Source organism: Colletotrichum lupini, chromosome 4 (assembly GCF_023278565.1).
Source record: "Colletotrichum lupini chromosome 4, complete sequence".
In the NCBI taxonomy this organism is placed as follows: Eukaryota; Fungi; Ascomycota; class Sordariomycetes; order Glomerellales; family Glomerellaceae; genus Colletotrichum; species Colletotrichum lupini.
The window spans coordinates 2,103,631-2,131,618 of record NC_064677.1 but is presented as its reverse complement, the minus strand read 5'-3'; the positions used below and the strand labels follow the sequence as shown (position 1 = coordinate 2,131,618).

The 27,988-nt window shown below is 57.8% G+C and overlaps 12 protein-coding genes and 1 non-coding gene across 13 annotated transcripts; 7 read left to right on the top strand and 6 right to left on the bottom strand.

Annotated features, from left to right (window-relative positions):
- Positions 1-36: 36 nt before the first annotated feature.
- On the bottom strand, positions 37-4,926 carry CLUP02_07790 (HAD superfamily phosphatase; the record flags this gene model as incomplete). Its single annotated transcript, XM_049286783.1, has 12 exons — positions 37-168; positions 220-229; positions 291-2,508; positions 2,560-2,801; positions 2,869-2,898; positions 2,978-3,595; positions 3,679-3,789; positions 3,839-3,986; positions 4,045-4,139; positions 4,181-4,260; positions 4,313-4,651; positions 4,705-4,926. 12 exons carry the CDS (start codon positions 4,924-4,926, stop codon positions 37-39), a joined length of 4,245 nt encoding a protein of 1,414 aa, XP_049143926.1.
- A 372-nt stretch (positions 4,927-5,298) lies between these two features.
- CLUP02_07789 (origin recognition complex subunit 2) lies at positions 5,299-7,156 on the top strand (the record flags this gene model as incomplete). The annotated part of the gene is made up of 2 exons (XM_049286782.1): positions 5,299-6,968; positions 7,042-7,156. 2 exons carry the CDS (start codon positions 5,299-5,301, stop codon positions 7,154-7,156), a joined length of 1,785 nt encoding a protein of 594 aa, XP_049143925.1.
- Positions 7,157-7,401: 245 nt separating this feature from the next.
- CLUP02_07788 (cytidylyltransferase) lies at positions 7,402-10,118 on the bottom strand (the record flags this gene model as incomplete). Its single annotated transcript, XM_049286781.1, has 2 exons — positions 7,402-9,497; positions 9,545-10,118. 2 exons carry the CDS (start codon positions 10,116-10,118, stop codon positions 7,402-7,404), a joined length of 2,670 nt encoding a protein of 889 aa, XP_049143924.1.
- A 591-nt stretch (positions 10,119-10,709) lies between these two features.
- Positions 10,710-11,278, top strand: CLUP02_07787 (uncharacterized protein; the record flags this gene model as incomplete). Its single annotated transcript, XM_049286780.1, has 3 exons — positions 10,710-10,727; positions 10,805-10,885; positions 11,087-11,278. The coding sequence occupies 3 exons, from the start codon at positions 10,710-10,712 to the stop codon at positions 11,276-11,278; spliced, it is 291 nt and encodes a 96-aa protein (XP_049143923.1).
- Positions 11,279-12,181: 903 nt separating this feature from the next.
- On the bottom strand, positions 12,182-13,299 carry CLUP02_07786 (uncharacterized protein; the record flags this gene model as incomplete). Its single annotated transcript, XM_049286779.1, has 5 exons — positions 12,182-12,264; positions 12,322-12,457; positions 12,568-12,868; positions 12,892-12,980; positions 13,075-13,299. The coding sequence occupies 5 exons, from the start codon at positions 13,297-13,299 to the stop codon at positions 12,182-12,184; spliced, it is 834 nt and encodes a 277-aa protein (XP_049143922.1).
- A 42-nt stretch (positions 13,300-13,341) lies between these two features.
- CLUP02_07785 (uncharacterized protein) lies at positions 13,342-14,293 on the top strand (the record flags this gene model as incomplete). The annotated part of the gene is made up of 5 exons (XM_049286778.1): positions 13,342-13,379; positions 13,441-13,489; positions 13,615-13,746; positions 13,897-14,090; positions 14,164-14,293. The coding sequence occupies 5 exons, from the start codon at positions 13,342-13,344 to the stop codon at positions 14,291-14,293; spliced, it is 543 nt and encodes a 180-aa protein (XP_049143921.1).
- A 33-nt stretch (positions 14,294-14,326) lies between these two features.
- On the top strand, positions 14,327-15,736 carry CLUP02_07784 (uncharacterized protein; the record flags this gene model as incomplete). Its single annotated transcript, XM_049286777.1, has 2 exons — positions 14,327-15,326; positions 15,453-15,736. The coding sequence occupies 2 exons, from the start codon at positions 14,327-14,329 to the stop codon at positions 15,734-15,736; spliced, it is 1,284 nt and encodes a 427-aa protein (XP_049143920.1).
- Positions 15,737-15,911: 175 nt separating this feature from the next.
- Positions 15,912-17,272, bottom strand: CLUP02_07783 (uncharacterized protein; the record flags this gene model as incomplete). The annotated part of the gene is made up of 5 exons (XM_049286776.1): positions 15,912-15,930; positions 16,039-16,137; positions 16,392-16,686; positions 16,754-16,850; positions 16,949-17,272. The coding sequence occupies 5 exons, from the start codon at positions 17,270-17,272 to the stop codon at positions 15,912-15,914; spliced, it is 834 nt and encodes a 277-aa protein (XP_049143919.1).
- Positions 17,273-17,317: 45 nt separating this feature from the next.
- Positions 17,318-20,444, top strand: CLUP02_07782 (amino acid permease; the record flags this gene model as incomplete). Its single annotated transcript, XM_049286775.1, has 8 exons — positions 17,318-17,339; positions 17,398-17,530; positions 17,601-17,659; positions 17,742-17,815; positions 17,878-18,035; positions 18,092-18,229; positions 18,371-19,538; positions 19,584-20,444. The coding sequence occupies 8 exons, from the start codon at positions 17,318-17,320 to the stop codon at positions 20,442-20,444; spliced, it is 2,613 nt and encodes an 870-aa protein (XP_049143918.1).
- A 462-nt stretch (positions 20,445-20,906) lies between these two features.
- Positions 20,907-23,185, bottom strand: CLUP02_07781 (D-isomer specific 2-hydroxyacid dehydrogenase; the record flags this gene model as incomplete). The annotated part of the gene is made up of 6 exons (XM_049286774.1): positions 20,907-20,980; positions 21,052-21,239; positions 21,492-22,379; positions 22,428-22,582; positions 22,660-22,845; positions 22,943-23,185. 6 exons carry the CDS (start codon positions 23,183-23,185, stop codon positions 20,907-20,909), a joined length of 1,734 nt encoding a protein of 577 aa, XP_049143917.1.
- A 218-nt stretch (positions 23,186-23,403) lies between these two features.
- Positions 23,404-24,084, top strand: CLUP02_07780 (uncharacterized protein; the record flags this gene model as incomplete). The annotated part of the gene is made up of 1 exon (XM_049286773.1): positions 23,404-24,084. One exon carries the CDS (start codon positions 23,404-23,406, stop codon positions 24,082-24,084), a length of 681 nt encoding a protein of 226 aa, XP_049143916.1.
- An 804-nt stretch (positions 24,085-24,888) lies between these two features.
- On the bottom strand, positions 24,889-26,817 carry CLUP02_07779 (uncharacterized protein; the record flags this gene model as incomplete). The annotated part of the gene is made up of 9 exons (XM_049286772.1): positions 24,889-24,967; positions 25,020-25,204; positions 25,312-25,424; positions 25,504-25,539; positions 25,633-25,754; positions 25,831-25,880; positions 25,958-26,364; positions 26,439-26,685; positions 26,752-26,817. The coding sequence occupies 9 exons, from the start codon at positions 26,815-26,817 to the stop codon at positions 24,889-24,891; spliced, it is 1,305 nt and encodes a 434-aa protein (XP_049143915.1).
- On the top strand, positions 25,275-25,367 carry CLUP02_tRNA137. The gene has a single exon. It is a non-coding gene; the product is annotated as a tRNA-Ala (tRNA).
- Positions 26,818-27,988: the final 1,171 nt, after the last annotated feature.

Sequence of the window (27,988 nt, the reverse complement as noted above, 5' to 3'; positions counted from 1 at the left end):
TGATGGGTATCTCTGCCATTAACCTCATCCCAACGCCTAAACCAAGGCCCGAATCCAGCCAGAATGCTCAACGCCGATGTCGACGTTCGACTGCTTCCTTTTGAATGCAGCTAGAATGCCCAATGCCAATGTGAGAGCTTCCAGATCCGTAATGGAGTGGCGATGCCCCTGTAATCACTGGGTCTGTGCCAGTCGCGGGTAAATCCAGCAACTGAATACCAGTGTTGCCCTGATGCAAGTCGCAACATCCTGACCTGGAGAGCAAAGAACGTACAATGTTAGAGGCTCACTCCTTGCGCTGAGAGGAGGCGGCCTCAAAGGCCTGGAACATCTCTGGCTCGTAATGAGGCACATGGGCATTCTTCGGGCCGCCGCCCTGATCGTTGCTGTGCTCGCTGAGATGCTGACGAGGAGGGTAGGGAGAGACGTAGGGACGAGGGAATCGCTCGTCCTCGGTCAGTCCATGGTTGTGCATGTAATCGCTCTGGGGGGCGTACTCGGTAGGATTCTGAGGGAGAGGGGCAGATGAGGCAGAGGGACGCTGGATCTGCTCATTCTGGGGCTCCTCGTGACGATCCATATAGGCTCCCTGGCGGCTGTAGTCCTCGGTGGCATGCTGACGAGCGACCGAAGAGAAAGATGGAGCCCGGAACGCTTCCTTCTCCTGGTAGGCTCCCTGACGGTGCTGATCCTCGTTGGCAGGCTGACGAACAGGGGCAGAAGAAGAGGGATGCTGCAACTGCTCATTCTGAGGCTCCTCGCGACTGTTGCTTTGAGCTCCCTGGCGATGATGATCATCGCTGACCTGCTGATGAGCAGAAGGACGGCGAGAGCGCTGCTGGTGACCAGAGCTGGCAGTCGAGGGGCGCTGGATGTAGTCCGGAATGGTCGAGGGATAGCCAACGTAGCCGGGAGACGGCGCGGCACTGTGCTGCGCGGAGGTGTCGTGGCTGGGCGTCATCGCAACCGAGCTGCGGCCAGAAGACATCGAGACTTGATGATCTGAGTAGCGAGGCATGACATGAGGCTCAACGCGCGCCGAGCTGGCTCGATTTCCAACACGGTCGTCAAAGTAGCCCATGCTCGACTGCTGCGACTGGGGGTACTGGAGTTCCTGGCCGTACTGGTGGGATCCCACGGCAGGCTGGTGACCGTTGTAGCTCGTGGAGTGAGCATTCTGGTGCTGACCAGTGTTGTACGCAGCATTCGCGTGGTATCCCTGGCTACCGGGGGCATGCTGGTTGCGGCTCTGATCGTAGCTCTGGTTGGCGTAGTTCTGATCGTAGCCACGGTTCTGGTCGGAGCCCTGGATGCTGCGGTCCTGGTTGTAGTAGCCGTGGTTGGCATGGTTCTGCTCGTAGCCGAGGTTCTCGTGGTCATGGAAGGAGCCCTGAACGCTACGGTTCTGGTCGTGATAGCCCTGAGTGGCCTGGCTCTGGTCGTAGCCACGATCGTAGCCCCGGTTCTCGTGGTTTTGTCCGGAACCATCGACGCTGCGGTTCTGATCGTAACCACGGCTGCTGGAAGTCTGACCCTGATAGCCCTGGCTGTCGTCACTTCGACCATGGCACTGGTTGATATACTGCTGACTTTGAGCGGCGTACTCCCGCTCGTAGTATTCACGGTTCTTGGCGCTCTGATCCCAGTAGGTCTCAGAGTTGGGGCCATTGTCGAATCCCTGGGGGATGGTGGTCTGGCCGTAGTAGTCGCGCGCCTGGTTGTAGTGGCCCTGGTTGCCAGAGTTCTGATCGTAAGTTTGAGCTCTGGGGCCCTGATCGTAGTAGCCGTGACTACCAGAATCCTGTCCGTAGTGGCCCTGCATTCTGGGACCCTGATGGTAGAAAGACTGACGGCTGGGCTGCTGTCCGTAGTATGCCTGGGTTCTATGGCCTTGGTCATAGTAGCTATTGGTCTCGAGAGGGGTTCCCATTCGAGCGCGTTCCTGGAGCGGCTGCCGGCCACGCTGAGAGACCCTGGGACTGTCGTACGGGTGAGCACGGAAGTCGCGGTTCCGCGTGACAGCCTTGGGAGGGCGAGGGGGCAGCGACAAGCGCTCCTGCGACATGTTGCGCTGGGACACCAAGCCAGGGCCACGAGGGCTCATATCAGCCACAGGGGCTGAGAAAGTAGGTCGTCGACCCGCAGCACGGTTAACAGCGCGAGCGGCAGTCTCAATCTGCTGGTCCCGAGCAAAGGCGCGAAGATCGTTGTCAACATCGACAACATCGTCATCGTCTCCCTCGCCGTCTTCGTCACCTCCATCATCAACGTAATCTCCGTCGTTGTGGTCAGTTCCCTCAGAGAAGCTGGTTTCGTTCTCCTCATCAGTGGTCTCGCCGGTATGCTTGTCGAAGCTGTCCTGAGCCTGGGCATCCTGGGAAGGAACAGACGCCTCACCCTGCAACTGACTCTTCTTAAGCGCGGCCATGGCACTCTTCATCTCACGTACGTACGGAGCCGCAAAGGGCGAGAAATGCTCCTTGTCGTGATTCTGGAAATAATGCTCCACTGTCTGATTGTTAGCACGGCAAGTAAATCGATCGAATGCGCTGAACGTACCAAGACTGAGCTGGGTGTATTGGCGCTTGGCATTGGGGCCCATCTCCCGCTGCATGATGACGGCCAACTCTTCCCAAGATCTGGCCGAGCCAGCGCAAATCCCTTTCGCCGAAATAGGGACGATGGAACGCCAGAAGACGCGCTCTTCCTCTTTGCTCCACGCTTTGCCGGGCATGTTGGTGTGGTGCAGGATTGTCGCGGTAAGGGTGTCGTAGTTGCGATAGAAAGCTCTCGAGGCAATTCTTGTGAGATTCAAGGCTTCTCTTCGCCTCGTGTGTGCTGTTTGGGAAGGAACGGCTGCGAAGTCACAGATATTGGCGGTCGGAAAGAAGAATATTGCTGTGGGTTTAGGAATTCGAAATTGTTTTTCTTTTTTTGGAAGAATTTGTGCAGCGATCAGCGAAAGCGAGTTGAGTACGCGCTCGCGTCAAAAGTAGGAAGGAATAAGTATGCCCTGAGGAAGTAGGAGTGGCCGGACTCCTGTAGGCGGGTGGTAGGTTGATATTTATATTGTGGGTGGTTGAGGCGGCCGTGATGGGCCATGATGGGCCGTGATGGGCTGAGTGACCCCATGGCGGTGAATAGGTGGTGCAGTCGAATCATGATGCGGTCGAAGGGTGACGAGACGGAAAGTTGATGGGACGGAAGTTGATGGGACGGAAGGTGATGGGACGGAAGGTGATGGGACGGAAGGGTGATGGGACGGAAGGGTGATGCGATGGAAGGCCACCTCTTCCGCCCAAAGCAAATCTTCTGGTTGTGATGCGACGGAATCCCAAGAGGTTGCGGTGAATTGGCGATGCGGTAGAAACATATTGTGGTGAATAGGTTATGTGACGGAGGGGCGATGCGGTTGAAAGGTGATGCAGTGGAAGAGTTTTCTGACGGAAAGGTGATGCGATAGAAGGGCTTTGCGACGGAAGACTGATGTGACGGAGTGGTGATGCGGTCAAGAGTCGATGTGGTGAATAGGTTGTGCGATGGATTGGTGATGCGACGAAAGGTCGATGCGATGAAAGATTGGACGAGTGATGGCCTGCTGGGAAGGAGCAACGGAGGCGAGGTCGGTATCATGGCCGTATTCGAGCAAGGTTACTCGGTCATGGATGACAGAGGGACGACGCAACCATGGACAGGTCTTCAGGAGACAGCAGCAAGCATCCATGTGGCTTCTCAGGATCGATGCCTTGCGTGTGAATGAATGTTGACGAGGATCGATATGGCCAAAGGCTGACCTTTGAAATGTGCAGCTAGAACAAGTGGGTGTGCTTCAAGTCACCCTGAGCAAGCAGAAGCTTGGGACTCCAACCAGTTTTCGGTGATGTCAAAGACAGTCCAACAAACGACTTGCCCCTGAGTTGACCGAAACTCCATCTGCTGCTGAGCCATCTGCTGGATCGTCTTCGACATGTCGATATTCGTCCACCCTCAGCAGAGCACAACGGCAAGACTGCTCCACTGCTCACAGGCCTTTCGCACACCGACGTCGTCTGCAAAAGGCCTGTGGAGAGTTGAAGCTGAACTCTCTTTGACCTTGGAGAACTTCAACCGAGACGAGCAGCACAACGATGCACTGGGCCCTTTGATCCTAGGTCGAAAGCCCGGCTGAAAGACAGCCTACTCAAAAGGACTCTGGGGGTCGGCTGCTTTGTACCCCCTGGCAGTCAACGCTGCTGCCAGTCGCCATTCAAGTCTCGAGAGCTGTAACCAAGTTAGAAACCCATTGCTTGACTCTGGAGGGACGAATACTAACAATGCTCTTCTTCTCGGGAGCAACAACACCCTCTCTGATCCAAAATCCCCAGCCGCCCATCATGTTGGCGAGCATCATGTCGGTGGTCAAGCGATCGCCGACGACGGCAACCTGAGACGGATGGGAGACGCCCGTCTCGGGGTGCTTGCGAAAGTACTCCATAATCTCGGAGCCACAGCCGGGCTTCTTCGTCTTGTGAGGCAGGACGGTGATGCCGGTGGCCTCTTCGAGCTCCTTGGCCAGCTCGAGGGAGCTGTCATAGGACGTCGCTCCGGCCGTGTTGGAGACGATGACCAGCCGGCGGCCGGGATACGCGGCCTTGAGCTGCTCGAAGCGCTCCTTGATGATGATTCAGCGGACTATTTTACAAAAGCAAGCATGCAGTGACATACCTTGTAGGGCTTGTGGACCTCGTTGGTGTGGGGAACCGCGAAGCAGTCGTCCTTGTCGAGCACCACGGCCCTGATGTCGCATTTCCGATTCTGGCCCTCAAAGGCTTTTTCAAACGGGATGGGCAGGTCGTTGAACGTCGCGACCGTATGCTGCGGCAGACACAGCGTGGGCTTGAACAGAAGCTTGAACACATTTACCGTGCCGGAGAGGTTGAGATTCATCTTGGTGATGGGCCCTTGGGGTGAGGATGGAATTTGGGGGGAAGGAGGTGAAGTTCTTGGTTGGATGGAGGATGGGCCGGAGAGATTTGGACCATGCGGGGAGCTTGGGCCACCTGCAGAATGCGCAACGGGCAGCTACCCCTGTTCGTCTGATAAGATAAGCACATGGGCCCCACTACAGTGACACCGGTCAACTCAATTAGACACCCGGACCCACTCGGCCGCCTCCCTGTCCGACTGCACATTTTCGCGTCCCCAGCGCGTCGTCTCCGGTTGCCGTGCCGTCGAAAGCCGCAAAATATTGACGACCACCCACGCCATCGAACTGTATGATCAGCAAAATTAACGACAAGAAACCAATAGAAGCAACATATGTCCAGGAAAAGACCACAAGAGGCGGACGTGGGCGATTCCCCGAGCAGCAGACTGAGCCAGAAGCGCTCCCGCCAGCAGCTGCACGACGGAGCCGACGACGAGCCCATCAACGGGACCCCCTCGAAGCGGAGACGCCAGGCAGCGGACCCTTACGAAGTGCCTTCTGACAGCGATGCCGCTGATGCCGCTGATGGTGAGGTTTCAGCAGCAGCAGCAGCAGCAGGAGACCCCGATTCCGAACACGAGGAACAGACCCCGAGAAAGAAACGAGGCCGCCCGCCGAAACCAGCAACGCCGCAAGCCAGCGGCGCCGTCACGCCCTCGAAGCTGCGCCAGGTGAACACGCTGGTGACGCCCGTCAAGGCCGCCATCACACCGCGGAGGCGCCAGGCCGCTGACCGTTCCGCACGGAGGAAGAGCGCCAGGGCTCTGATCCAGAGCATCGTCGCCGACGAGGACAGCGACGGGGACGAGGGTCTCGCGCGCGAGATTTACGAGTCAAGCGAGGAGGAGGAAGACGAGGAAGCCGAGGAACGGAGGACACCAAGAGCAAAGACGACGACATCGGCGACGAAACCATCCACAGCATCAGCACCAGCATCAGCGTCACAACCCCCCGAACCAGACACACCATCGGCAGCAACCCCCCGCCGCCGCGGCCGTCCACGCAAACTCCCACCGCCCAAATCGCCAACCCCGCCCCGCGAGCTGCCCCCCCACGAAATCTACTTTGAGCAGAACAAGCCCGGCCGCGCAAAGACGTCCCACAACACCCTCGCCTCCCTCGACCTCCTCACGCACGAAGAGTACTTTGACCTCCGCCGCGAGGACGCCTTACAAAACAAAGACCCCCACGCAGACGACCTCGCCTACCTCGAGTCCCTGCACGAGTCCTCTTTTCCGCAGTGGCGCTTCGAGCTCGCCCAGGGCTTCAGCCTCTGCCTCTACGGCCAGGGCTCCAAACGCAGCCTCGTCGCCAAGCTGGCGGCGCACCTCTACGCCGCGGACCCGGAGGCGCCCATCGTCGTGGTCAACGGCCACGTGCGCTCTCTGACGGCCCGAGAAGTCTTTTCCACCGTCGCCGCGGCGCTCGATCCGGCGCTGAAACTGCCCGCCCAGACGACGGCCATGGTCCAGGCCCTCTCCTCGGCCCTCGCCTCATCATCACACAGCCGACCGATAACGATCCTCCTCCACTCCATAGACGCCCACCCCCTCCGCAAACAAACAACCCAACAACTCCTCTCCCAACTCGCCGCCCTGCCCCAGATCCGCCTCGTCGCAACAGCAGACACGCCCTCCTTCCCCCTCCTCTGGGACGCCGCCCAGCGCACATCCTTCAACTTCTTATTCCACGACGCCACAACCCTCCAACCCCTACAGGACGTCGAGCTCGACCCCGTAGACGAGGTCCACGAACTCCTCGGCCGCAAAGCCCGGCGCGTCAACGGCAGAGAGGGCGTCGTCTTTGTGCTCCGCTCGTTGCCCGAGAACGCAAAGAAGCTGTTCGAGCTGCTCGTCATCGAGGTCCTGTCCGCCATGGACGATGACGGTGGACAACAGTATGGGGCGGAGAATACGGGTGTTGAATACCGGATGGTGTATAACAAGGCCGTGGAGGATTTCATCTGCAGTTCCGAGATGGCGTTCCGGACGCTGCTGAAGGAGTATGCCCCCCATTATACCCCCTTTTCTCTCATTCTATCGGGTGCACATTTGAAGCAGAGACTGACAAGACAGATTCCACGACCATCAAATCATTGAGAGCAGGAAAGACGCCCTCGGCACGGAGCTCTTGAGTATCCCCTTCAGGCGAGAAGAGCTGGAGGCCATCCTCGAGGACTTGATGTCCTGAGTCGACTTCGACATTTCTATAAATCATTGTACATTTAGCGCATTCGGGAGGCGAAAGCATAGTGGCGAAACCTAGCATCTGTAGCTTCCCCGAACCGATTCACGAAAATCGCACGGCACATAGACAGGCGAACCGAGGCGTTACATTCATAATCATGATCCCCCATGTTCTAGGAGTATTTTGTAAAAGAAACCCATCTCGTGAAACCCTGGCCCCCCTGAAAACGCCAGTCCCATGTCACACCCCTACACCCCGATGCTTTTAACACACGTCCAGAGGACCACCGGCACAATAACGTTATCGTTTCCGCCGGTCAAGACCGCCTCCGTCAAGCTTGCCATGCTGGCGCAAAAGCCGGCGTTCCGCGCCGACGTGGGCCACGCCACATGCTGCTCCGCCGCGACGGGCCACCTGCCAACCCGAAGCCAGGTCGTTGCCGCCATTAGCCCAAGGAACACGGCCACCGCGAACGCGACGCTGCCCTCGAGACTCTTGCCGCCGCCCCAGACCCATTTCCTGTGCCCGTACCGCCTGCCAATAAGAGACGCGGCAGCATCGCCGAGACCGACGCAAATGACGCCCGCCACCATGCTGACTTCGCGCGTCGGCACCTCCCACCCAGTTAAGTAGCCGCTGCCGGAGCGCGGAAGGGTGGCGAGGGACAGCCAGAGAGGGATGGCGCAGCCGATGAGCAGAAACAGATGGGAGATGACGACGGGCCCCTTGTGGTCTCTGCCATCCACGTACGGCGTGAGGAACGAGGCGATGGGCCGGGACAGCGGCGGGAGCTGACTCGCCCGCAGGAGGTCGAGAATGAGGAAGATGGCGAGGACAAGCGATAGTGCCAAAGCCGCAAAGACGGGGTCGATAAAGGTTGCAGGGAGGAACATGCCAACCATCATGAAGTGGAAGACCTTTCGCCTCGTGTCCACTTCGTACTTGGGGTCCAGGCGAATGACCACGGTCAAGCCGACAATGACAATGGCAAGCCAGTACGCTGCCATCAGGAGCCGCGTGTTGGCTTCGCCAAAGTCGGCCAGCCGAATGTGCTGCACCCACCCCTGGTGGCAGGACGCCTTTGCAACGTCCTCGCTCAGGCGTGCAGGCAGACAGATCCATCTCTCGAGGTTCGCTTCAACCACTTTGAACCTGAACCACGGCAGCTCGCCAAAGAGATATCCCAGTGCCCAGCCGACGGGCTCGTTACCCAGCAGCGCATGGCGACCAATGTATTCTCGCACAGGCACCAAGATGATGAGCACAATGCAAGTGTAGACATATGTTGCGTACGACCATTTCCTCATGGTGGCTTGCGCCTCCGTCAGCTTGAAGAAGGAGCGGACGGTGGTCGACGCGGTGCGTTTCCTTCGGCCTGCTGATGTGTGTGTCAGGGACCGCCGCGGCCGCTGCAAAGCATACGGAAACGTGTTGCGTCGCTCAGCGGCGAACCCGTTTGGTGATGCTGGGGCTTTGCCATCAGGAGAGGCGCTCATCTTGCGCTCTCCTCGGGAGGGCATATCGGCCATGCCAAACGTCCGGACTCTCGTGGGTTTCGCAAAGGGTCCGTTGATGATTTCCTCTTCGGAATCGCCCAGTTCAGATGCCGACTCCTCCAGTGATGAGCCCAGCAGCTCGTGCTTGAAGCGCCGCATAGAGAGCCCCTCGGAGAGAAACCCAAAGACGGATGACTTCTTTGACGGGGTCCCAACGCGCCTGAAGCGCAGCCTCGGAACCCTAGCCAAGGCGATGCCCCATCGAATCACCGGACCGCAGACGACGAGCACGCCCACGCCGCCTCCCCAGAGCAGCGCTTGGAGAATGGTGGCCTGTGGCGAGTGGGCGAGGAGGAGCACGTTGATCAAGGCGATGGAGAGCAGCTGCAGCTCAGCCGTGAGCAGGCTCGTCGTAGTAAGATAGTGCAGCACTTCGAGCAGCGTCTGGTGCAGCGGGTACAGGAGAACAGCCGTCTCCGGGCTGATGCTCGGTCTAGATAGTGTCGCTTCCGGGTGTTGCTGCGAAAGCCACATGGGAACGCAGGTTAGAACCCATTGCAGGGGGTTAATGGCTTCGTGAGCGCGAGCCGTCGGGATTAAGTATTTGGGTATCGAAGAAATGCTCAGAATAATGTTTGTAAGGATGACCGCCTGGTTGTCGGGGGATATTAATAACGCCACGAGGAGCGTCACAGACGGAGGATACAGAATGGGCGCAGGGTCAAAGACGGTGGGCACGGCAATGGCTGGCTTTTTTGACGAGGCCCTATGGCGGGTTGACCATGCGAAGAGTCGGACCGGGTAGAGGATCATGAGAGAGGTGATGAGCGTGGCTGGGAAGCGCAGTTCTGAACATGTGAGCTGCAGTTCCAACGTCGGACTGGACGTGACATACCTCTGATCCACGCGGTGAAGAGTGGCTTCACCAACGGATTTGAGCGAACCACAGCGAAGAGCGAGCCCACAATGATGAACTCTGACACGCGCCGGATGAGCTCCTTTGTGCGGCGGTAGTTGCGATCGTTGAGGAACCTGCGGGCCTCTTTCCGATCCTCCTTTTCCTTCTGCTTGCGCAAGGCATCTTCTTCCTGGTCTGGAGAGAAGAAGGGCGTCGACGAGCCCGAGAGCACCTCGTTTTGCCCCCTTAGTCCCTTGTGCAGGCGGACCTTGGGCGCCGGCAGCCCCTTGAGAAAGTGCTCATCGTCGGCTTCGGTGCCGCTGTCGCTACCCTGCGAAGAGTCCTTGGCGAACGATGGAAAGGGAGATGGGGTTCGGCTAGAGTCTGTTGATGATGTCCTCGGCGGCGTCGGTGCGGCATTGGGAGGCTTATAGACTAGACGGTGGGCAGGATGAGGGAGCTCGGTATTGAGGTGGTGATAGGGATGCGGGGAGCGGCTGAGAGATCGGATTTCATCGTTTGCTTCTGTATCGTGGCCGAAGAGAGCGTTCGGTTCGAGATGCGCGGGCATGGCGGAGCTATCGCATTGGTGACGAGTGCCAGCATTCGGTTACTGGGGATTGGGAATCACTGTGTTGGCGATGCTGGGTAACATGGAATTGAGCGAGACGGGTGCCGTGGGCTGTCGCAGGGTGATTGGGGCGTCGCTACGATGATGGTGTTTCTTTCACGTCAGGCCACGGGTGTCAGAGGCTGGGGAACAAGTTGACGGCGAGGCGGCGGTTGTGGGGAGCTCCATCACATGAAAGATGCGAATTGGCAGCTGTGTTGTCATCTGCGAGACTGGGCTGGCTGGGTTAGTGGGCTGTCTGCTAGCAGTCTCTGTTGGGAAAGCGGTCCATCAGCCGCGCGGCGCCAGGGAGGAATGCGCCAACGCGAGTGGACAGCGGGTGACAACAGCGACAGTCAGCACGTAGTGGATGGCAGTGACAGACAGCAGACAGATCCCACCGGATTTCACAAGACGCACGAGCCACAGGGCCAAACAACACAGCCTGTCACCTCCTGTGGCTGAGCCTGATGCCGCAGAGGTTCTCTTGGCGGGGCACTCGGGCGTGTCTTCCGGGTACCGAACGGCAGCTTACCTAAGGTACTTGCAGCCATGTACTCGGCCTCTAAGGTAAGGAACCTCAGGATGTCTCCCGTCCGGGACCGAAGTCAAGAATCAGAAGCCGTCGACCATCTTTCTTCCACAAGTCTGAAGAGGAGGCTGACGAGAGACACACCGCGATCAAGCTCGCCATCATCAAACACGCCCACCCCAGGGACGTTCCAGACGTGATCCCAGACGTCGGTGACCTTATTTCCCGACACTCAACCATGGTAGCCTCCATTCGAGAGCCTCTATGCGGCGGACATTGCCAGATTCCTGCAGGCATGGCCTGGCCTGACGCCTCGAGAAAAGAGCAATGTGGACGTCGCAGTGTCATTCTTAAGTAATCTCAACCACAAACAAGACACACGCGCGACACGGCACAGGCCAAGCCAGGGCGGAATCAGCCTTCAGCCCTTCACGAGATGAAAAAGTCAATTGGACCCGTCAGGCCAGCCGCCAGCCGTGCCAGCCGTGCCAGCCTGGTGCCCGTCGACTCGGACATGCTGTGGTGGACTTGTGGTGACGCCAGGCTCTATCAATCTGCTGCTCGCGACCTCACGATGATGCACATGTAGTCCACCTGCGAGAGAAAGCCAGGTTGCGACGTTGCGATATGGTGGACTTCTGACATAACCGACGTCTCCAGTCTCCAGGCCAAAATTGGGTCATCCCAAGTGGGTGCTGTTCGCAGCTCAACGTCGGTCTGCAGCATCGCCAGATCGTCGACATCGCATTTGATGCTCACACTTGTTGGGCGTCGCCAGCCTAGTGTACTGCTGAAGCACTGCTACTAAAACTGCCAAAAATAACAATCAATCGGAGAATCAACAGGCAAGCCACAAACCACCAGATCGTGGGGCACCGCTGACCGTTTCCCAATCCGGACGCCACCATCTTCATTTTGTCCCGTCAGTGCCCGTCAAACGTACGAATAGCGAGTTGGCACATCTGCCTCAGCCTCCTCGCCTCCCGCTAGCATCCGGATGCTCTAGCGGGCCACGAAGCCTGCGTCGGCATCGACGAGTGCGAAAAAAGGGTCGAGGCCCCGGCACTCGGCTGCCCGACCGCCCCAGCACCCGTCATTCGAGAGTCTCGAGGATGAGGGCCGCATCTCGTATCACCTGGTCCCTGCAGCGGGTCGAGGATTGGCTGGCAGGGACTGGGGACATGCTGGAGAGACAGCTGCACTGGGCCGCTCCCCCAAACCGGACGCTGGGCAGAAAAAAAGTCAAAATACGAGTCGATCAGTCACTCGATTGCGGACAGCGACTACGGAGTATTCACCGCGAATAGGACGAGCCCCATCTGTCGGTCTGATCAGTGATAGGTGATGGCTCGCTGTTTCAAACGCACGCAAACAGAACGTCAAACGGGTCAGACGGGCTAAGAAACCATACGGGCGGCTTCAGGTGCGCAACGCTCCAAACGGCGACCATCACAGCCACCTCCCGTACCAGCTAGGACAAAAGACCATCAAATCAGACGGATGCGTGAGCCCACACGTTGTACAGTTGCACCTCGCCGTTTGACGTGTTCCACACCAGATTCAGGCGCGACGAAGCTCAGGGGAGATGGCTCTCTTATGCAAAGAGGCTCTATCGACAGACGGACCACAGACAGACGCAGAGGGAGTGATAATGAGGCTCTATTGACGGGAGAGGCAAGCCAAAAGCAAAAATAGTCTTATCAGCTCCCTTGAGACACGACACCATGCCTGCAAAGCTGACCGGACCGGCAGTGGGTTCGTAATCGACCTGCATGCAGTGCCAGCGTGGTGGATGTCGCAAAGATGCTGCAGCACACCGCACCGAGTTTCCAAGACCCCCCCGGGCACTCGCTAGGGCGGCTGGGTGCAGGCCCCGACAGTCAGCTCCCCCTTCCCCTCCCAGCAGCCAACGATGCGAGGATGGAGGCAATTGGACGAGAAACCCCCATGGTCTGACTGATCACCAAGAGTCTTGCATGTGTGGATGGCGCGAAAGTCACCGAGTGCGGCACCATCGCGGGGCATCTGAAGTTGGCAGACACCAGACGACTCGTATCGCGGCGTAGCGTAGCCCACGTACGTCTCTCTGCACTTCTGTACGTGGTATGTGCAAAGTGTGGGACAATGAATCAGACTGACGATGGGTTCGGAGACGATACGAGACGCCGCTGGTCTGATGCTATTGGTGATGTCACAATCCACTCGACGGCAGCACCGGGCGACTCCTGAGAAAAAAACATGAGCCAAGTGGCTTTGGGGCCAGTGGATATCAGGGAACGGAAAGACATTGCCTAGCGCAGAGGCCACGCCCGGAGGAATTAATGGGCTTTTGACATTCCCGGCCAAAATTGGGACAGAATCAGCAAAATATTATTCAATATCGACTGGAGCCGAGGATGGACGCTGCGCCTGACGATCCCTGTGCGAGCTGCTGCAGACTCCAGTCTCCAGAGGCTGTCCCGGCACGCCGCAGACGCGATGGACACCAGTGACGAGCGATAGCGATGCAAGATGGGGACGGACTGATGAAATGGGAAGCTCGGTTTGGTTCACGGCGGAGAGGGTTACACTGAGCCTGTCGACCGGGGCTCGGTTCGTCACTCTATCCATACTGACAGAGAGCTACGCAGCTAGAACGTATCCATGGAAGCAATGGGACGGATAGCTCGAGTTGGGCCGACAGGACAGGGGTACGTCGTCGGGGCGGCGAAACAGGGAATCTTTATATGCACAAAGATGTGTTGCCCCCAGCCGACTGGGCGACGCCGATGTGCATTCTGCCTGGGACGATCTTCAACAGGTTTAAACGCCAATCCCCTTTGCTCGCTCGCTTTTCCAGTTCTCATCTGATCATCCTTCGGTCACTGTTCTGCTACGACGCTCGCTCGCCTTTGCTGTTGTCCATCGCCACCTACAACACGGTAGATTCTCGTCACCCCGACTGTTCAGAGTTTGTTCACATTCCAAGCCAAGTCTCAGGCTCGTGAAATTGGCGGGACTGCGCAACAATCTACACACATACCTATCGTCCAGTGTCAGCTTCCACCCATTGGACGGGTACGCAGTAGTTTCCCGGTTCCGTCCATTCTCAAACGATAAACATTCAGCAGCAAGGTTTTTTCTTTGCTTTTGATACCGAACCCCGGGGACCGCAAAAGAAGCGCGCGGCGTGCCTCAAGCCGACCCTCACATCCCAAAAGCTGTTAGCTCGACGGGTCTCACTACGCAGAAAACTCCATCCTTGGCCTCACCCCCAACCACCCACCAGACAAGAGGGTTTCGGCCGGCCAGGTACCACCGCTCATCCAACCTTTTAGATCGCCTCTCGCCCCTCTTCTTCACATCAGAAACGGAGGCCGCTTGCGACCTATACAATACCTGCAAGCCTTCTCTTTGAACTTGTTGGGCCATTGGATCTTTCCCCCCTCTCTTACATCTTTCGCCGCCTTTTGCTGCAGCCGGGACGCTAGACAGACCCTCACTCGCTGTGTGTAACTTCACACTTGGTCCCCTGCACACCTACTTCCGCGTCCATCCAACTGTCGTTTCCGTCCTGCCGTCTTGGGTGTTTGTAACCTTCCTGGCCTCTTGGTCCTGTCTATAAACAACCCGGGAGCACCTCACACATCTCGCCACCATGACTTTCGACACAAAGTACGACCACCACCTTGAAGAGGGATTGCTGCCTGTTGTCAACCAGAAGGGGACCACGACGACATCGCCATCATCCAGGACGCCAAACAAAATGACTGCTGCACGCCGTCTTCTGCTCACCGTCTTGGTGTGCGGCTTGATGACCCTCAGTCTCGCCTCGGCCATTGGTCACCGGGCACGACCTTGCACGAGAGATCATCAGGAACAGGTCCTGGTGGCAGAGGGCGAGGTCAAGGACGCCGCCAAAGTGGATCTCATTCACAGGCTCCTGCACGCCTACTTCCCCGACCGCTACCAGGATGGCGTCTATGCCTCGGACAAGGAAGCCATTGCTGCCTTCCAGGCGGACGACGCCGAGCTGGCTTCTGCTCTCGGTCAGCTAGAGAAGCGTCAGGACAATGGCACCTCGAGCGCTGCTCCCGCTGCCACTCCCACGCCCTCCGCCTCGGAATCTTCCACGCCGTCTGCCTCGTCCGCGCCGCCGGCCAGTAACACCCCGACCCCGACTCCGACCCCAACGCCGTCTACTCCGGCCACCTCCTCCGCTGCTCCCCCGGCGTCCTCCTCCGCAGAGGTTCGGCAGTCCTCTAGCACGCCGCAACAGACTTCGGCAGCGCAGACCACGCCCCAGCAGTCATCGCAACAACCCGCCGCCTCGAGCACCCCCACGACGCAGCAGACTTCAGCAGCAGCCCCTTCTTCTGGTACGTCTCAATCGGAGTCGCAGCAAGCATCTCCCTCTTCTACTCCTGTTGGGCCGTCCACCGTCTCTACTGAGTCTCCTCCGACGACCAGTGGGTCTCCTTCCTCTTCTTCTCCCTCTCCCCCTTCTTCTGCCCCCTCGTCCGCTCCCACCACGGCCTCCCCGGGGTCTTCGAGTGCGTCCGCGCCGGGTACGTCTGCTTCCCCTTCTTCTGAGACTACTACGGTCGTGACCTCGTCCCCCACGGTGTCCTCCGCTTCGTCGACTGTGTCTGTATCTGGTATGTTGGTTTTGTAGCGCTCGATTCATGTTAGCCTGGAGTTGAGGGTTTGGTAGATGATCTTTTTGGCCTCGTGACTCGTCATTTCATCCATCCGATTGCATCAAGTCGCTAACAAAACATCAGGCACTACCCGCCAAGGCACCACCACTACGCGCAGCACGCCCCGGACCACCTCGTTCAGCGAGGTCAAGTCCACCTTTACGTCGACCGCCTCCAACGGCGACGTTGTCCTCGTGACCGCCACGTCCTTTGTCGCCGTCGACCCCGAACCCGCCGCCACCTCGGCCGGTTCCAGCGGCAGCGGTGGCAGTGGCGGTCTGCAAAACGTCGCCGTCCCCATCGGCAGCGTCTCCGTCCTGCCCATTGGTCTCGCCGCGTTTGTAGCCGGCGCCATGCTGTTGCTGTAGACTAGGACAGCATCTAGCACCACTCGAACGTGTACAACGTTCACCGTCCACGTTGATGAACTTTCTGTTTAAATATTTAATCCATTCCTTTTTTTGGGCAGCGGGTTTTGGTTGGTCGGGCGGCACACACATACACATCAGCATCACAACTTACTTACGACATCTAACGGTCTATTCACTCCTTGCATACAAAACTGGTGGGCACAGCACAACAATCGACACAACGATACATAGACTACGCGCGGCCTTGGCGCCGACATTTGATTTTTGGATAGGAGGGGATAATAGAATGGGAGACACACTGAGAAACATCTTGGTCTAGGGGTGGCAGAGGAGGAGGAGGAGCGAGGGGGAAGAATTCGGAAGCGGAAGAAAACAGGCCATCATCACGATGGGGAAACCTGAAATGTTAGTACAGTTCCTTGGCAGACCCAAAGGAACTCGAGAAACAAACAACACTGAAGAATTTTGTGCAAAAAAGAATGAAAACAAATCATTTGACACACACGTTTGGGTTGAGACATGATGCCCGCATTCCTTGACACGTTCGAGAGCTAGATTGTTTTCGCCTACCGTGTTTGATTGCGGGACTGCCCGCATTCCAACGTAGTCTTGGGTAGGTATCGGGCGTCAGGTGTTCAGATGGGCCATCTACCTTGTTTTGCTTGATGTCTTGCTTGTTTTCGCGGTGTCATCTCTCTGCATCAAGGGAGGGGAGCTCCGTGGCAGGATGGCAGCACCAGCACCAGCACCAGCAACGCGAAGGTGATGAATATGTTTTCGATTTCCCAGACTTTGGAAAGGGTATACAATAACGCCGAAATCAAAAACTCCATTACCTCTTTCCATCCAATCCATCCAAGAAGCGAAATGATCCCAACCGACAAAACAACCCCCTCCTCTTCCGCTTTGCTCGAGGGCCTCCTTGACGAGCCCTCTTGACGAGCCCTCTTGACGAGCCGTCACCACGGAGCAAGTCTTAACCAGGCCCAATCTTGGGCATATCGTGATGCTCACTCAGCTTGGACAAGTACGTATTCAGCTCCTCGACGCGTTCCTTGTGCGTCTTGAGGAGCTCGGGGCGGGAGCTTGACGATTCTGCGAGTTCGAGGAGCTGTGTTTGGGACAAGATGTCAGAGTAGCGATCGAAAGATGGCAACGAGGCGAATCCTGCCCTGCAAGAAACGGAGAGGAAGAAAAGAAAAGACATACCCTCTTGCGCTTCCTCTCCTCATACCGCTTCTCCGCCTCCGTCTTTTGCACGACCCGGCCGCTGCCCTCGTCGTCATCGTCGTTGTCCCGGTCCTCGTCAGGGTCCTCGCCCTTCTTTTTCGACTTGGATTTCGAGTCGCCGGCGGGTTCTTCCCGGTGCTTCACCAGCGCAGTGCTGCTGCTGCTGCCGCCTTGGTCGCCCGTCTCGAGGTTCTTTTCGAGGTCGGTCTTGTCGCGTCTCTTCTTCTTTTTCGGTTTGGTCACTTTGGCGCCCTTGAGCTTGAGGCCGCCGCCTACCGCGGAGGCGTAGTCGTCGAGCGGCATCGTGGGCGGCGGTGGTGGGTGGTGTTGCCGTCGGACGTGGTGGTGATGGGTTTCCCGCGTATTGCAGGTGGGACGGCGACACGGATCCGAGCTTCCTTTTTCCCTTGTGCTCCCGTCTGTCGGAGGCTTTCAGCTCTTCAAGCGCCTCTTTGCCCCACTATCCCTTGAGCTTCCCTTCCCCCCCTGGCGCTGCGGTCAGTGGGCTTTGGTGGCTTTTTCTTTCGTCCTGGAGCGGCTCAAAGGATTTCGGCTTTGCTTGTTCACGCTCGCTAAGGGGAGGCCCCCTGTCCTTAAGTCTTTGCGCCCCACACTCTTAAACCGGTGGCAGGCGCCAAGATGTGATTCGCTCTGCCCGTGCCGCGGATCTCGATGGGGGGCCAATCAAGGGTTGATCCGCGTACTTTTTGCTCGTGGGCCCGTGCGGATGCGAAACAGCTGCTGTGGTGCTGCACTGCTGGCTGTGGGAAAGTCAACAATCTGGAAGCCCAGCCAAATTGCAGTAAAACTGCCCTCTTTGAATCAAAAGATACATCTGCAGATACCGTAGGTACTACTGCGTATGAAAGGCAAAAGTGACTTGGCTGATGCTTGACTTGACTCGATAGTTCGTCACTGGAACCCTTGAGTCTGCCGTCCACAACCCAGACACCCAGGGGCCATTGTTGCATCTGGATGCCACCTTGTTCTCGGCGCAACTCAATCTTTCCTTCTTCCCTCCTTTGTTCATCCGCCTCAACCTTAATCCGCACAACTCCCTTCGCCAGTGACTACACTTTCTACCGATACATACGACCCCGGCCACCACATCTCCTCACCCAGCCCCCATTTGTTCCGTTGGCCAAACGTATTCGGACATCAACCACAGTCAAGCATACAGCTACTAGTTGGATGTTTCCTTTCCTCTCCGCTTCTTTCCCCCTGGATCAATAGTCTGTTTCGGTTTCCGCGTGTAGGGAAGTGGGTATAGAGAGCCCTGGAGAGAGAGCGCAACAGACGGGCCCGGCGCAACTTTGTCACGACTCCTTTAAACGAAACGTATATGCCAACGACGTCACGAAATTCGAAAAAGACACCACTACTCTGATACCCACAATCGAGGGCACTCGATCACGTACACTCCATTGCTTTTTCCACATCGGCCGCTGCAACATGCGATAGCCCCAGTGCCGAACCCCCGAACGCTCGAACGAAATCCAGGTCGAAAGTGTTCCCTCGACACCCCGATTCAAAGACCACCATGCCACCATACGCTAATGTCCAATCCCACCGCGACTCCCTCGAGCTCGCCTCTCTCGCCTCGTCCTCCCGCGCCGACTCTGTCGTCTCAGACCTCCCCTCCTCGCGTCCCTCCATATCCTCCTCCCGCAAGCTCTCCTTTGACGCCGAAGACCCCCTAGACGCCGCGAACCCGGCCGCCTCCTCAGGGAGACCGAACCGCCATGACCGCTCCTACTCCGTCTCCTCGGGCTTCGACTTCGCCGCAAACCTCTTCCCCTTGAGCTCCACAGCCGGCGCAGGCGGCGCAGGCGGCTACGCACCCATTGGCGCGCCCACCTCGACCGCGATACAAAACGGCGGACTCGGCGGCGGCAGCTTGGAGAAGCACAAGACGCTCACGTACCTCAACGGCCTGAGTCTCATCGTGGGCCTCATCATAGGGAGCGGCATCTTTTCGAGCCCGAGCCAGGTGAGCTCAAAGGTCGGCTCGCCCGGCGCCGCGCTCGTCGTCTGGGTCATTGCCGGCGTGCTGGGCTGGACGGGCGCGGCTAGCTACGCGGAGCTCGGCGGCGCGATACCCTTGAATGGCGGCGCGCAGGTCTACCTCGCCAAGATCATGGGCGAGATGGCCGGCTTCCTCTTCACCTGGGTGGCCGTGCTGGTGCTGAAGCCGGGCAGCGCCGCCATCATCGCCATCATCATGGGCGAGTACCTCGTGCGCGCCGCCATTGGCGCCGAGGCCGAGAGCCTCAGCCCCTGGGTCAACAAGGCCGTCGCCATGGTCGCCCTCGTCTCCGTCACCCTGCTCAACTGCGTCTCCACCAAGCTCGGCACAAAAGTCAACGACTGGCTCATGTTTCTCAAGTTTATTGCGTTGCTGGGCGTTACTGTGACTGGCATCGTCGTCGCCATCACCGGCAAGACAGTCACCGGCAAGGCCAACATGGAGTGGAAGTCGCACGAGTGGTTCGAGGGCACCTCCACCGACCTCTCCGCCTGGGCCGTCGCCCTGTACGCGGGACTCTGGGCCTACGACGGCTGGGACAATGTAAGTTTTTTCGTCTCGAGATTCTGAGCGCCGCTGACCATCTAGACAAACTACGTCGTCGGCGAGTTCCGCAACCCGAGCCGCGACCTCCCGCGCGTCATCCACACGGCCATGCCCCTCGTCATCCTCTCCTACGTCCTCGCCAACATTGCCTACTTTCTCGTCCTCCCCCTCGCGGCCGTCAACGCCTCCAACACGATCGCCGTCCAGTTCGGCGCAAAAGTCTTTGGCCCCGTCGGCTCCCTCGTCCTCGCCCTCGTTGTCTCGGCATCCTGCTTCGGCGCCCTCAACTCGTCGACCTTTACCTCGTCGCGGCTGGTGTACGTTGCCGGCAAAGAGGGCTACATCCCGTCCGTCTTTGGCAGCATCGGCCTGTCGCGCAACGGCAACGGCGGCGGCGGCCACTCCGTCACCACATCCCGCACCTCCCGCGGCCGTCTCGCAAATCTCCTGATCCGCGCCCTCGGCGACGACGACATGGGCCTCTTTTACACCCCCGTCTGGGCCCTCGTGCTCAACGGCCTGCTGACGGCGGCGTACATCGTCGTGGGCGAATTCGGCACCCTGCTGACGTTTTACGGCGTCGCGGGGTACACATTCTACTTTATCACGGTGCTGGGCCTCATTATCCTGCGCGTGCGCGAGCCGCAGCTCGACAGGCCGTACCGGACGTGGATCACGACGCCCATTATCTTTTGTTGCGTTTCGCTGTTTCTGCTGAGCCGCGCCGTGTTCGCGCAGCCGCTGCAGACGGTGACGGTGGTGCTGTTTGTGGTGGCGGGCGTGCCGGTGTACTTTTGGCGGATCCGCGGGCGGGATCAGCAGGTTGTCAAGAGGGAGGCGAGGCATCGTGGGTACGAAGAGGGGGAGGAGAGGGCGTGGTGGCAGTTTTGGAAGAGGTCATGATCGCGCCCGAACCCGGAGGGTGAGGGTTTGCGAGGTACAGAAAGAGAAAGAAAAAGAGAGAGAGGAGTCGCGGCTTGGGCGATTCGCGCCCCTGCTGCTTCTGGGTACCTGTCTGAGAGGTCATGTTTATTAATTTTGCATATCGCCGTCGTACGGTGAGTGGCGGCGCGCTGGGGATGGTCCGGATTCCCATTCCGAGGAGTTTCTTTTTTTTTTGGGGATTCGAAAAGTGAAAGAGACGTTTTGGCGTCGGCTGGGGCTGCTCGCACCGGAGCGAGGTGGCAGTCCTTTTTCAATTCACAATTCCAAGGCTTTCTGGCATGCAAAAAGATTTTATCTAGAGCGTGGAGGATTCATGGCAGCGAGCGAGCGTCGTACGAAATAGCGTTGCCGGCTCAAGCTCGCGGCGCCTTTCTGAAATAGAAACAAAACGGTACAAGCACAACTCCCAAAAGATGACGTCTACGTGTGACTATGACGGCTCACGATCACGCTCACGTGGCGGAGTCGAGTCGTCTTGGGCAAAATCGCCCGCGCTAGAAATCGCCGCGAGATGAAGACGTGCTGCCCGGCCCGACGATTCGGGTGAAGAGCAAGGTATACATACCGTGCGAGCGTGGCAGCAACAAGACAAAAGAGGCAGAGTTTAGCTCCGTATCTTGCTGCTTTGGCAGAGAGATGGCATGCTGAGAGCTGGACGGAAGCACGCCGCGAGCCTCGGGTCGACCCCATTCTCCTTTCGCCTGACGACCACTACCAACGGGTCTTGGATTGCCACCTAGGGGCGCCGCCAGACTCTGCGCCAGACAGTCCCGAGCGGCTGAAGCCGTCCAGACAAATCACCCAATCAATGCCAAGGGAGAGACGGAGTTGCATCGCATCAGGTTATATTCCTATGTACGGTAACCTAGACTTCCGTTGGAAGTCAAATGCTCATGCTAATGCTCAAAAACTACTAAAAACAAACGCTAGATTTCCCTCACACACAACCTTTCATTGGGGTATGATTTCCACTCCAATCGACACATCCAGAGAAAACTCGCTCACTTCTTCTCGCGCTGGCCGTACGCCTTGGTGGCGTAGTCGCCCTTGTGCACGATGAGGTCCTCGGGCTTGTAGTCCTCGCGACCGCTCAGGTAGCTGTCGATGATGGCCTTTGTGCCGTCGGCGTAGCGCTTCTGCGCGTCGAGCGAGGTGCCGGACATGTGGGGCACCATGGCGTTGCCGCCGCCGAAGGGGTTCTTGGCGGTGCGGAGGGAGTGGTCGCCGGGCGCGGGCTGGGGGAACCAGACGTCGCCGCCGTAGCCGGCGAGGTGGCCCGACTTCAGGGCGTCGGCGACGTCCTCCTTGACGACGATGGCGCCGCGGGCGGTGTTGATGAGGTAGGAGCCCTTCTTCATCTTGGAGATGAGGTCCTTGTTGAAGAGGCCGCGGGTCTTCTCGTGCAGGGGCGCGTTGATGGTGACGACGTCGCACTGGGCGAGGAGCTCCTCGAGGTCCTCGACGCGGCGGCAGCCGATCTCGGCCTCCTTCTCGGCGGAGAGGGGCTGGTAGTCGTAGTAGAGGAGCTCCTTGCAGTCGAAGGCCTTGAGGCGGCGGAGGACGCGCTCGCCGATGCGGCCGATGGCGACGGTGCCGACGGTCTTGCCCTCGAGGTCGTACTCCTGCTTGGCGACGGCGGCGACGTCCCAGTCGCCGCGCTCGATCTGCTCGTGGGCGGGGACGAAGTTGCGGATGAGGACGAGGATGGTCATGACGACGTGCTCGGCGACGGAGACGACGTTGGAGCCGGTGACCTCGGCGACGGTGACGCCGCCGTTGGTCTTGTTGGCGGCGTTGAGGTCGACGTGGTCGGAGCCGATGCCGGCGGTGACGGCGAGCTTGAGGTTCTTTGCCTTTGCGAGGCGCTCGGCGGTGAGGTAGCCGGGGTGGAAGCTGCGGTTGTTAGTCCTTCGTCCGTAATGCGTGACTCGGGGGACTTACGGGGTGGTGATGATGATCTCGGCGTCGACGAGCTCCTGGTCAAACTTTGAGTTCTCGCCCTCCTTGTCCGAGGTGGTGACCAGAGTGTGGCCCTGATCCTCGAGCCATTTGCGGATGCCGAGCTCGTTCTCGGTGGTTCCCAAAAGGCCGGGGACCTATTGTGGTATCGTCAAGTCAGCGATCGTGGTCTTGCAGGATCGATGCCATGTCTTCAGGGATTGATGCCATGCACCCCGCATTGGGAGTTTCGGAGCTTGCACATCGCCAAGAAGTTGGGGGAGGGGTGAGGGTGGAGGGTGGATGACGGGAGGGGTCGAGAGGATGCCGATGTATCTGCGATCGACCTCCGAGCCCCGCACCTTCCCGTCATCCCCGCACTAAGCTCAGCCAAACGGCGGGGCAAAGCTCCGCCGGGAAGCTATCATGGTGACGTTCCTGGCGGGTGGATGCCCGGAGGATGCGGCAATGGCAGACAGTAGGCAATAGACAGAAGACAGAAGACAGAAAGAACTCACGTCTTTGGCGTGCTGACCGCCGTCGTAGAGGACTGCAAGAACCTTGACCTGGTTTTGGCGAGTAGTTGTTAGTGTGCGGATCGAATTGAGTTGGCCAGGCAGTTTGCGAGGGAGAGTCGAGGATGCTGGGGAGGCCCGGCTGAATGCGGGTCGAGCAGCGAGGAAAGATGCCTTTGAGGACGTGCAAAGTCCCCGAGAGGCCAGAGGGGCAACGGAGCGGATGTGACGAGAGAGCAATACCATTGTGACTGATTTAAGGGTTTGAGTTGTTGTTGATCGAGAGACTGAAGCTCGGAGGGAGGGAGGTTGTTATATTGAAGTAAATCGAGATGGGAAATCCGGAAGTTCGGAGATCTGTAGAAGAGGTAGATGAAGATGTTTGTTGTGGGTGATGGAGTGGAAAGGCAGGTCGACGGAAAACCGGCCAGGGGAGGTTGTATTTATGTCTTGTAAGAGCGTCGATGCATCGATACGATACATTGATACATCGCCGGCTGACCGGGACTTTCAGACTCGCAGCTAGGGTCAGGGCGGGGAACCAAAACCACAGCGAATGGAGTACATGGACGTCAGAAAGAGGCAAGAGAATCCGGCTGCCGCGAGTCTGCCGTTGTCTGGCCGTGCTGAGTCCTGGGTCTGGGCTGGTTCGATGGAATCGATTCATCGAATGTGATGGCTGCCTCCATCTCCTCTTTTCGTGCCTCTTTCCCGCGGCCTTTTGCCTCACCTCTCCCACTTCCTCCACCTCTCCGAGATACCATGCCCCTCCTTTCCAGAGTATCTCCTTGGGGCCAGTCAGATATCGGACAGGTATCGGCAAGGTTCGAGACGGCAGCGAGGCTGGGCGACAAAGGTGCGCAAAGGGAGACTCGGGGAGCTCTGAAAGCCACCTCTGGCTCGGCATCTCCAAGTCGGTCTCAGTGGTCTTTTTTGCCTGGTACCTACACAGTAGATGTATGGGGAAAGCTGAAGACGTCCCATCATTGGCCGCGTGGTTCGTCTGCCCTCCACCCGAACGAGAGCTTCCCTCGCCCGCTTCAGTTGGCAGCACCGCCCATGGCACGATGAAACGCCGCGTCCAACCCGACCCCGGCAAATCTTCAACCCCAAGGCCGCAGACAGCACTCTTGCTGTGCAGCTAGACCAGGAGCTACCATCCATCTCGTCTTGTTGGCGACCAGGTGGCTGAGCCAATTCGCGTTGATCAAAAATCCCATGCAATGCAGAGCGTGCAGTCGCGACAATCAGCAACAGCGCGCATCCTATCAAGCATCACGGTCCTGAGTGAGGGGTAACAAACCACCTTCCAAGACCGCCATCATACGCGCGCCGTTCCATCATTCGAAGCGAAAGCGGCTTGGGTTGTGTGTACTATGTGTTCTCATCACCTAATCACTTCTACGACGCTCTCCAATCGTTATCCGCCGTCGACAGGCGATCGTCTGTTTCGGTTACACACGACCGGGCCTGGTAGTAGACGGACCGTAGCAGATCCGCAGACATTGAGCCTTTGAAGCTGCGGATAAACAATGGGCATGGGCGCTTCTGGCTAGCCATCTACAGCATGCACGAACCAATCCCTCATGCGCCGTTGGGTTGGAACGCGGAGATTTGTCGTCAAGCTTTCGAGAGACCCCTCCGGAGGTGGTTCGGCGTTCTGTCGGGGTTTTTCCTTGCGTGCGCACTGCGTGAGGGGTGGTTGAACTTCGGCGTCAAGAAAACCATCGCACGACATTCCCGTCTGCTTGCTCTGCTTGGTTCCGCAACCCTGAGGGGCCTGGCTGACCTAGCAACGTAAGCAGTGCAAGGCATCGGCATCCGTCCCGGCGCCCAGCTGATGGTCGCCCATTGATGAGTGCACCTCTCGGGATCGATTGCGGCATTGGGAGGCGGATGCGGTACACTACGGCGAGCCGCTCGTCTTTGAGCTTACCTCCGAGCTGGCCTTACCCAGCCTGGCTGGGCACCATTTCTCGGCGTTTCGCTGTGCAGACGAAGGAAACATCGTGAGCCCCGTCGTGGAGTCTTCTATCGTCAGCTGTGGGAATCCGAGAATCGTCCACGGGAGCCAGGACACGTCGACAAGTCTTCTCGACACGATTCGACAATCGTGACGGAATACCAGATCGCAGCGTGCTGCGGTTTCCGGCCAGGGATTCCGTCATCGATGCCGCATCGTGGCCCCGCGCGATCCTCTTCTTTCCTTGCCTTGTTGTCCGGCCCCGTCAGGGAGCTCGCTCCGGTCCACTGTCGGGAGAGCGGCTGGTTGGCACAGGTGGGCGGGTCCAGAGCACCTTTATAAGCCCGCTTTTGGGAAGGACTCTTCATCGACGGGCGCTTGGTCTAGGGGTATGATTTTCGCTTCGCACTTCCGTCAGGAACGCGCCTTTGTGAAAGGTCGTGGGTTCAATTCCCACAGTGTCCACTTTTGCCTCCTGGAGACTTCCACGAGACGTGTTTTGATATTTTGCATCGTTAGTCGCTGTTTTGTTGAAGAACAAGATTCAGGAGCAGAGTTTATTTAGTGTTCAAGATGCCAGCCAGGGTGTTGCAAAGTCTACCCCAAAGTTGGGCCATCTGAAGTTCGGCGCAACTAACTTTGTGCCAACGGATCTGCCTACCCTCCCATTCCTTCGCTTTCTCTCGCAACTGCACTTAAAGCCAAACTCAATTGAATGAGACTTTGAAACCGCCTTGGAAAGATGCCCCATTATGATGGAGTTCAGGGCCGATCCTTACTTGTCGCCGCCCCTGCACGCTGAAGCCTAACTCTACTGACGTTGACTCCTGGTGACTCTTTGTGCCGCTATTTCTGCACTGTCAACAGTCTGCGCCTCTGTTCTTAACACTGGCGTAGTCTACAATGTCATATTTTGCGAGGCATCAACTTATCAGGTGCAGAGAGTCTTGACTGCATGGATGGAGGGTTGGACTGGCTCTAGCAGGCGTTACGAGAGTCGACGATGGCGTACTAGATCAGTAACGATTCTTGGCGTCTCCGGGGAGAAGATGGACGCTCAACTCTTTTTTTCCCTTTGGAATTCGCAGGTCCGAAATGATATTCTTCTGCCCTCTGTCCTGTGTAGAGGCGTGTGGACGCGTTGGTTCACAGTGAGTATCTTTATCTGGGCCAGTCTTTTTGGGGAGGTCGTGGTGAACCACCAACTGAGCCTTTTGTGCAAAAGGACAGGCAGCGGGCTGGTCACTGACAAGGCGGTGGTCACTGACAAGGCGGTGGGCGAGACGGAGCATGGCTTGGTATTGGTCTAGCTGAACTCGGAGACTCGACGGAGAGTATACCTGAATCAGCACTCGGTCCTTCGTCACCATGGCTAGGTTTTGGATCGACGAGTCGTGACGCTTAATCTGGGGAATAGTCTTCCATGGCGAGCTGCGGAGACTTCGATCCGTATCTCGGCCGACTAGGTGTCGGAAGACAGTGATGCCCCGCGGTCTTTCTCATCTGACTGTCGGCACCCCTTGCCGTACTCATGACAAGTTTGGCAAGTCCGTCCCCTCTGTCTGTTTCTATGGATGCTGTTTTCTCCCCGGGGCTTCCTGGCGGCATTAAATCTTGCGTCGAAGCAAGGCGTGACGTGATTCTGTAGCGCTAAATCACGTCTTCTCGTATCAGTTGTTGAATGGGGCCATGCTGTTGGATCGATGGTCTCATTGTACTGGCTTTGGGCTTGCTCCTGGAGAGACAAAAAGAAGAGCGCGGCAGTGAACGCTTTGGCGACTGTCTTCAGCATCTGGGCGTTTTAAAGGTATCGTAGTTCCTGTGGATGCATATCTCCCTCGGAGAGAACAACCTCGGAGGGAACAAAGGGACTGGCGTGCTCTTGAACGCCGTGCAAGAATAAGGAGCCGCCCATGGTGTTTCGATCATCCGCATGACGGTCTTTTATTTCTGCAAGCTATCTGCCTTGTCGGAATGACTTGACTCGTCTTAGATGTGCATCCCTTGTCTTTCCAAAGGTCGTTCTCCGCTTTGAAATTGTGGCAGATAGGGGTAGCTAGCCTACAGTCATTTCGGGGGACGAGAGGATATATAAGCCGCGAAGTACTCCTTGGTCAATAGATCCGCGGAGGATCGTGCCTGGCAAGGAGCCTCGCGAGCGCCAGATACATTCAAATGATACTCCCGTCGTCTCTGCCACAATGACAAGACGATCTCGGTAGATGGTCCTAAAACGTGACCGACAACTAAGAGGAGGACTATAGAATCCCATTGATGTACGGCTACCACAACGACAGCAAAGGCGCCAGCCAGTTCAGACTTAGGAATTCCTCACTCATCACACGTGACCAAAAACAAAAGAGTTCACCCCCCCGGTGGCGAATGGGGGCTACATCTCTGGTGCTCAAGCTGGGATTCGAACCTAGACCCTAGTGTAGGCTAAGCCAGTTGATCAAGCTCGCCCGTAACCATCCCGCCAAACGGCAGTTTGACCTGACCTCACAGGCCTGTGAGGCGCCTGCTGCCGTTGGTGACGGAATTGGACTTGAGGGGGGGTATATAGGCTTCCTCCCGTGTATACCAGGTGAATACACACATGGTGATTCACTGACACCGGGAGCTGAGGTGGGCCCTCTTCCTGGTTCGGATGAACTGACAGTGGTATTGATATCGACATTTATATCGCCAGTGCCTGGCGTAGTTCAAGGCGAGAAGCTCAAGTTCATCGCGATCATCTCTGGTTCTTGTGTATCCTGCTTATTAACTGTAGGGAGGTCTGCCTCCGACTTTCAGAACCAGCTTCCTCGCATCAATTTAGGATGCGGTGCCACCTGAACCGGAAATAGTGGATAGCTCATCACGTCCACGATGCTTTGCAGGATCAGATGTTGTCACCTCATGCACGAAGACGCATCTGAAATCAGAGTCATCGCTCCATCAGGGTCCTGTCTCGAGGTCCCGGAACCTAATCTGCGCCACCCGAGACGCCCACTCCCTGGTGAACTTTGGGATCCTAACATGATGACTGATGCCTTGCATTACACGGCTTCTACACCAAAGGCCGGATGACGGAGGCACGATCGATG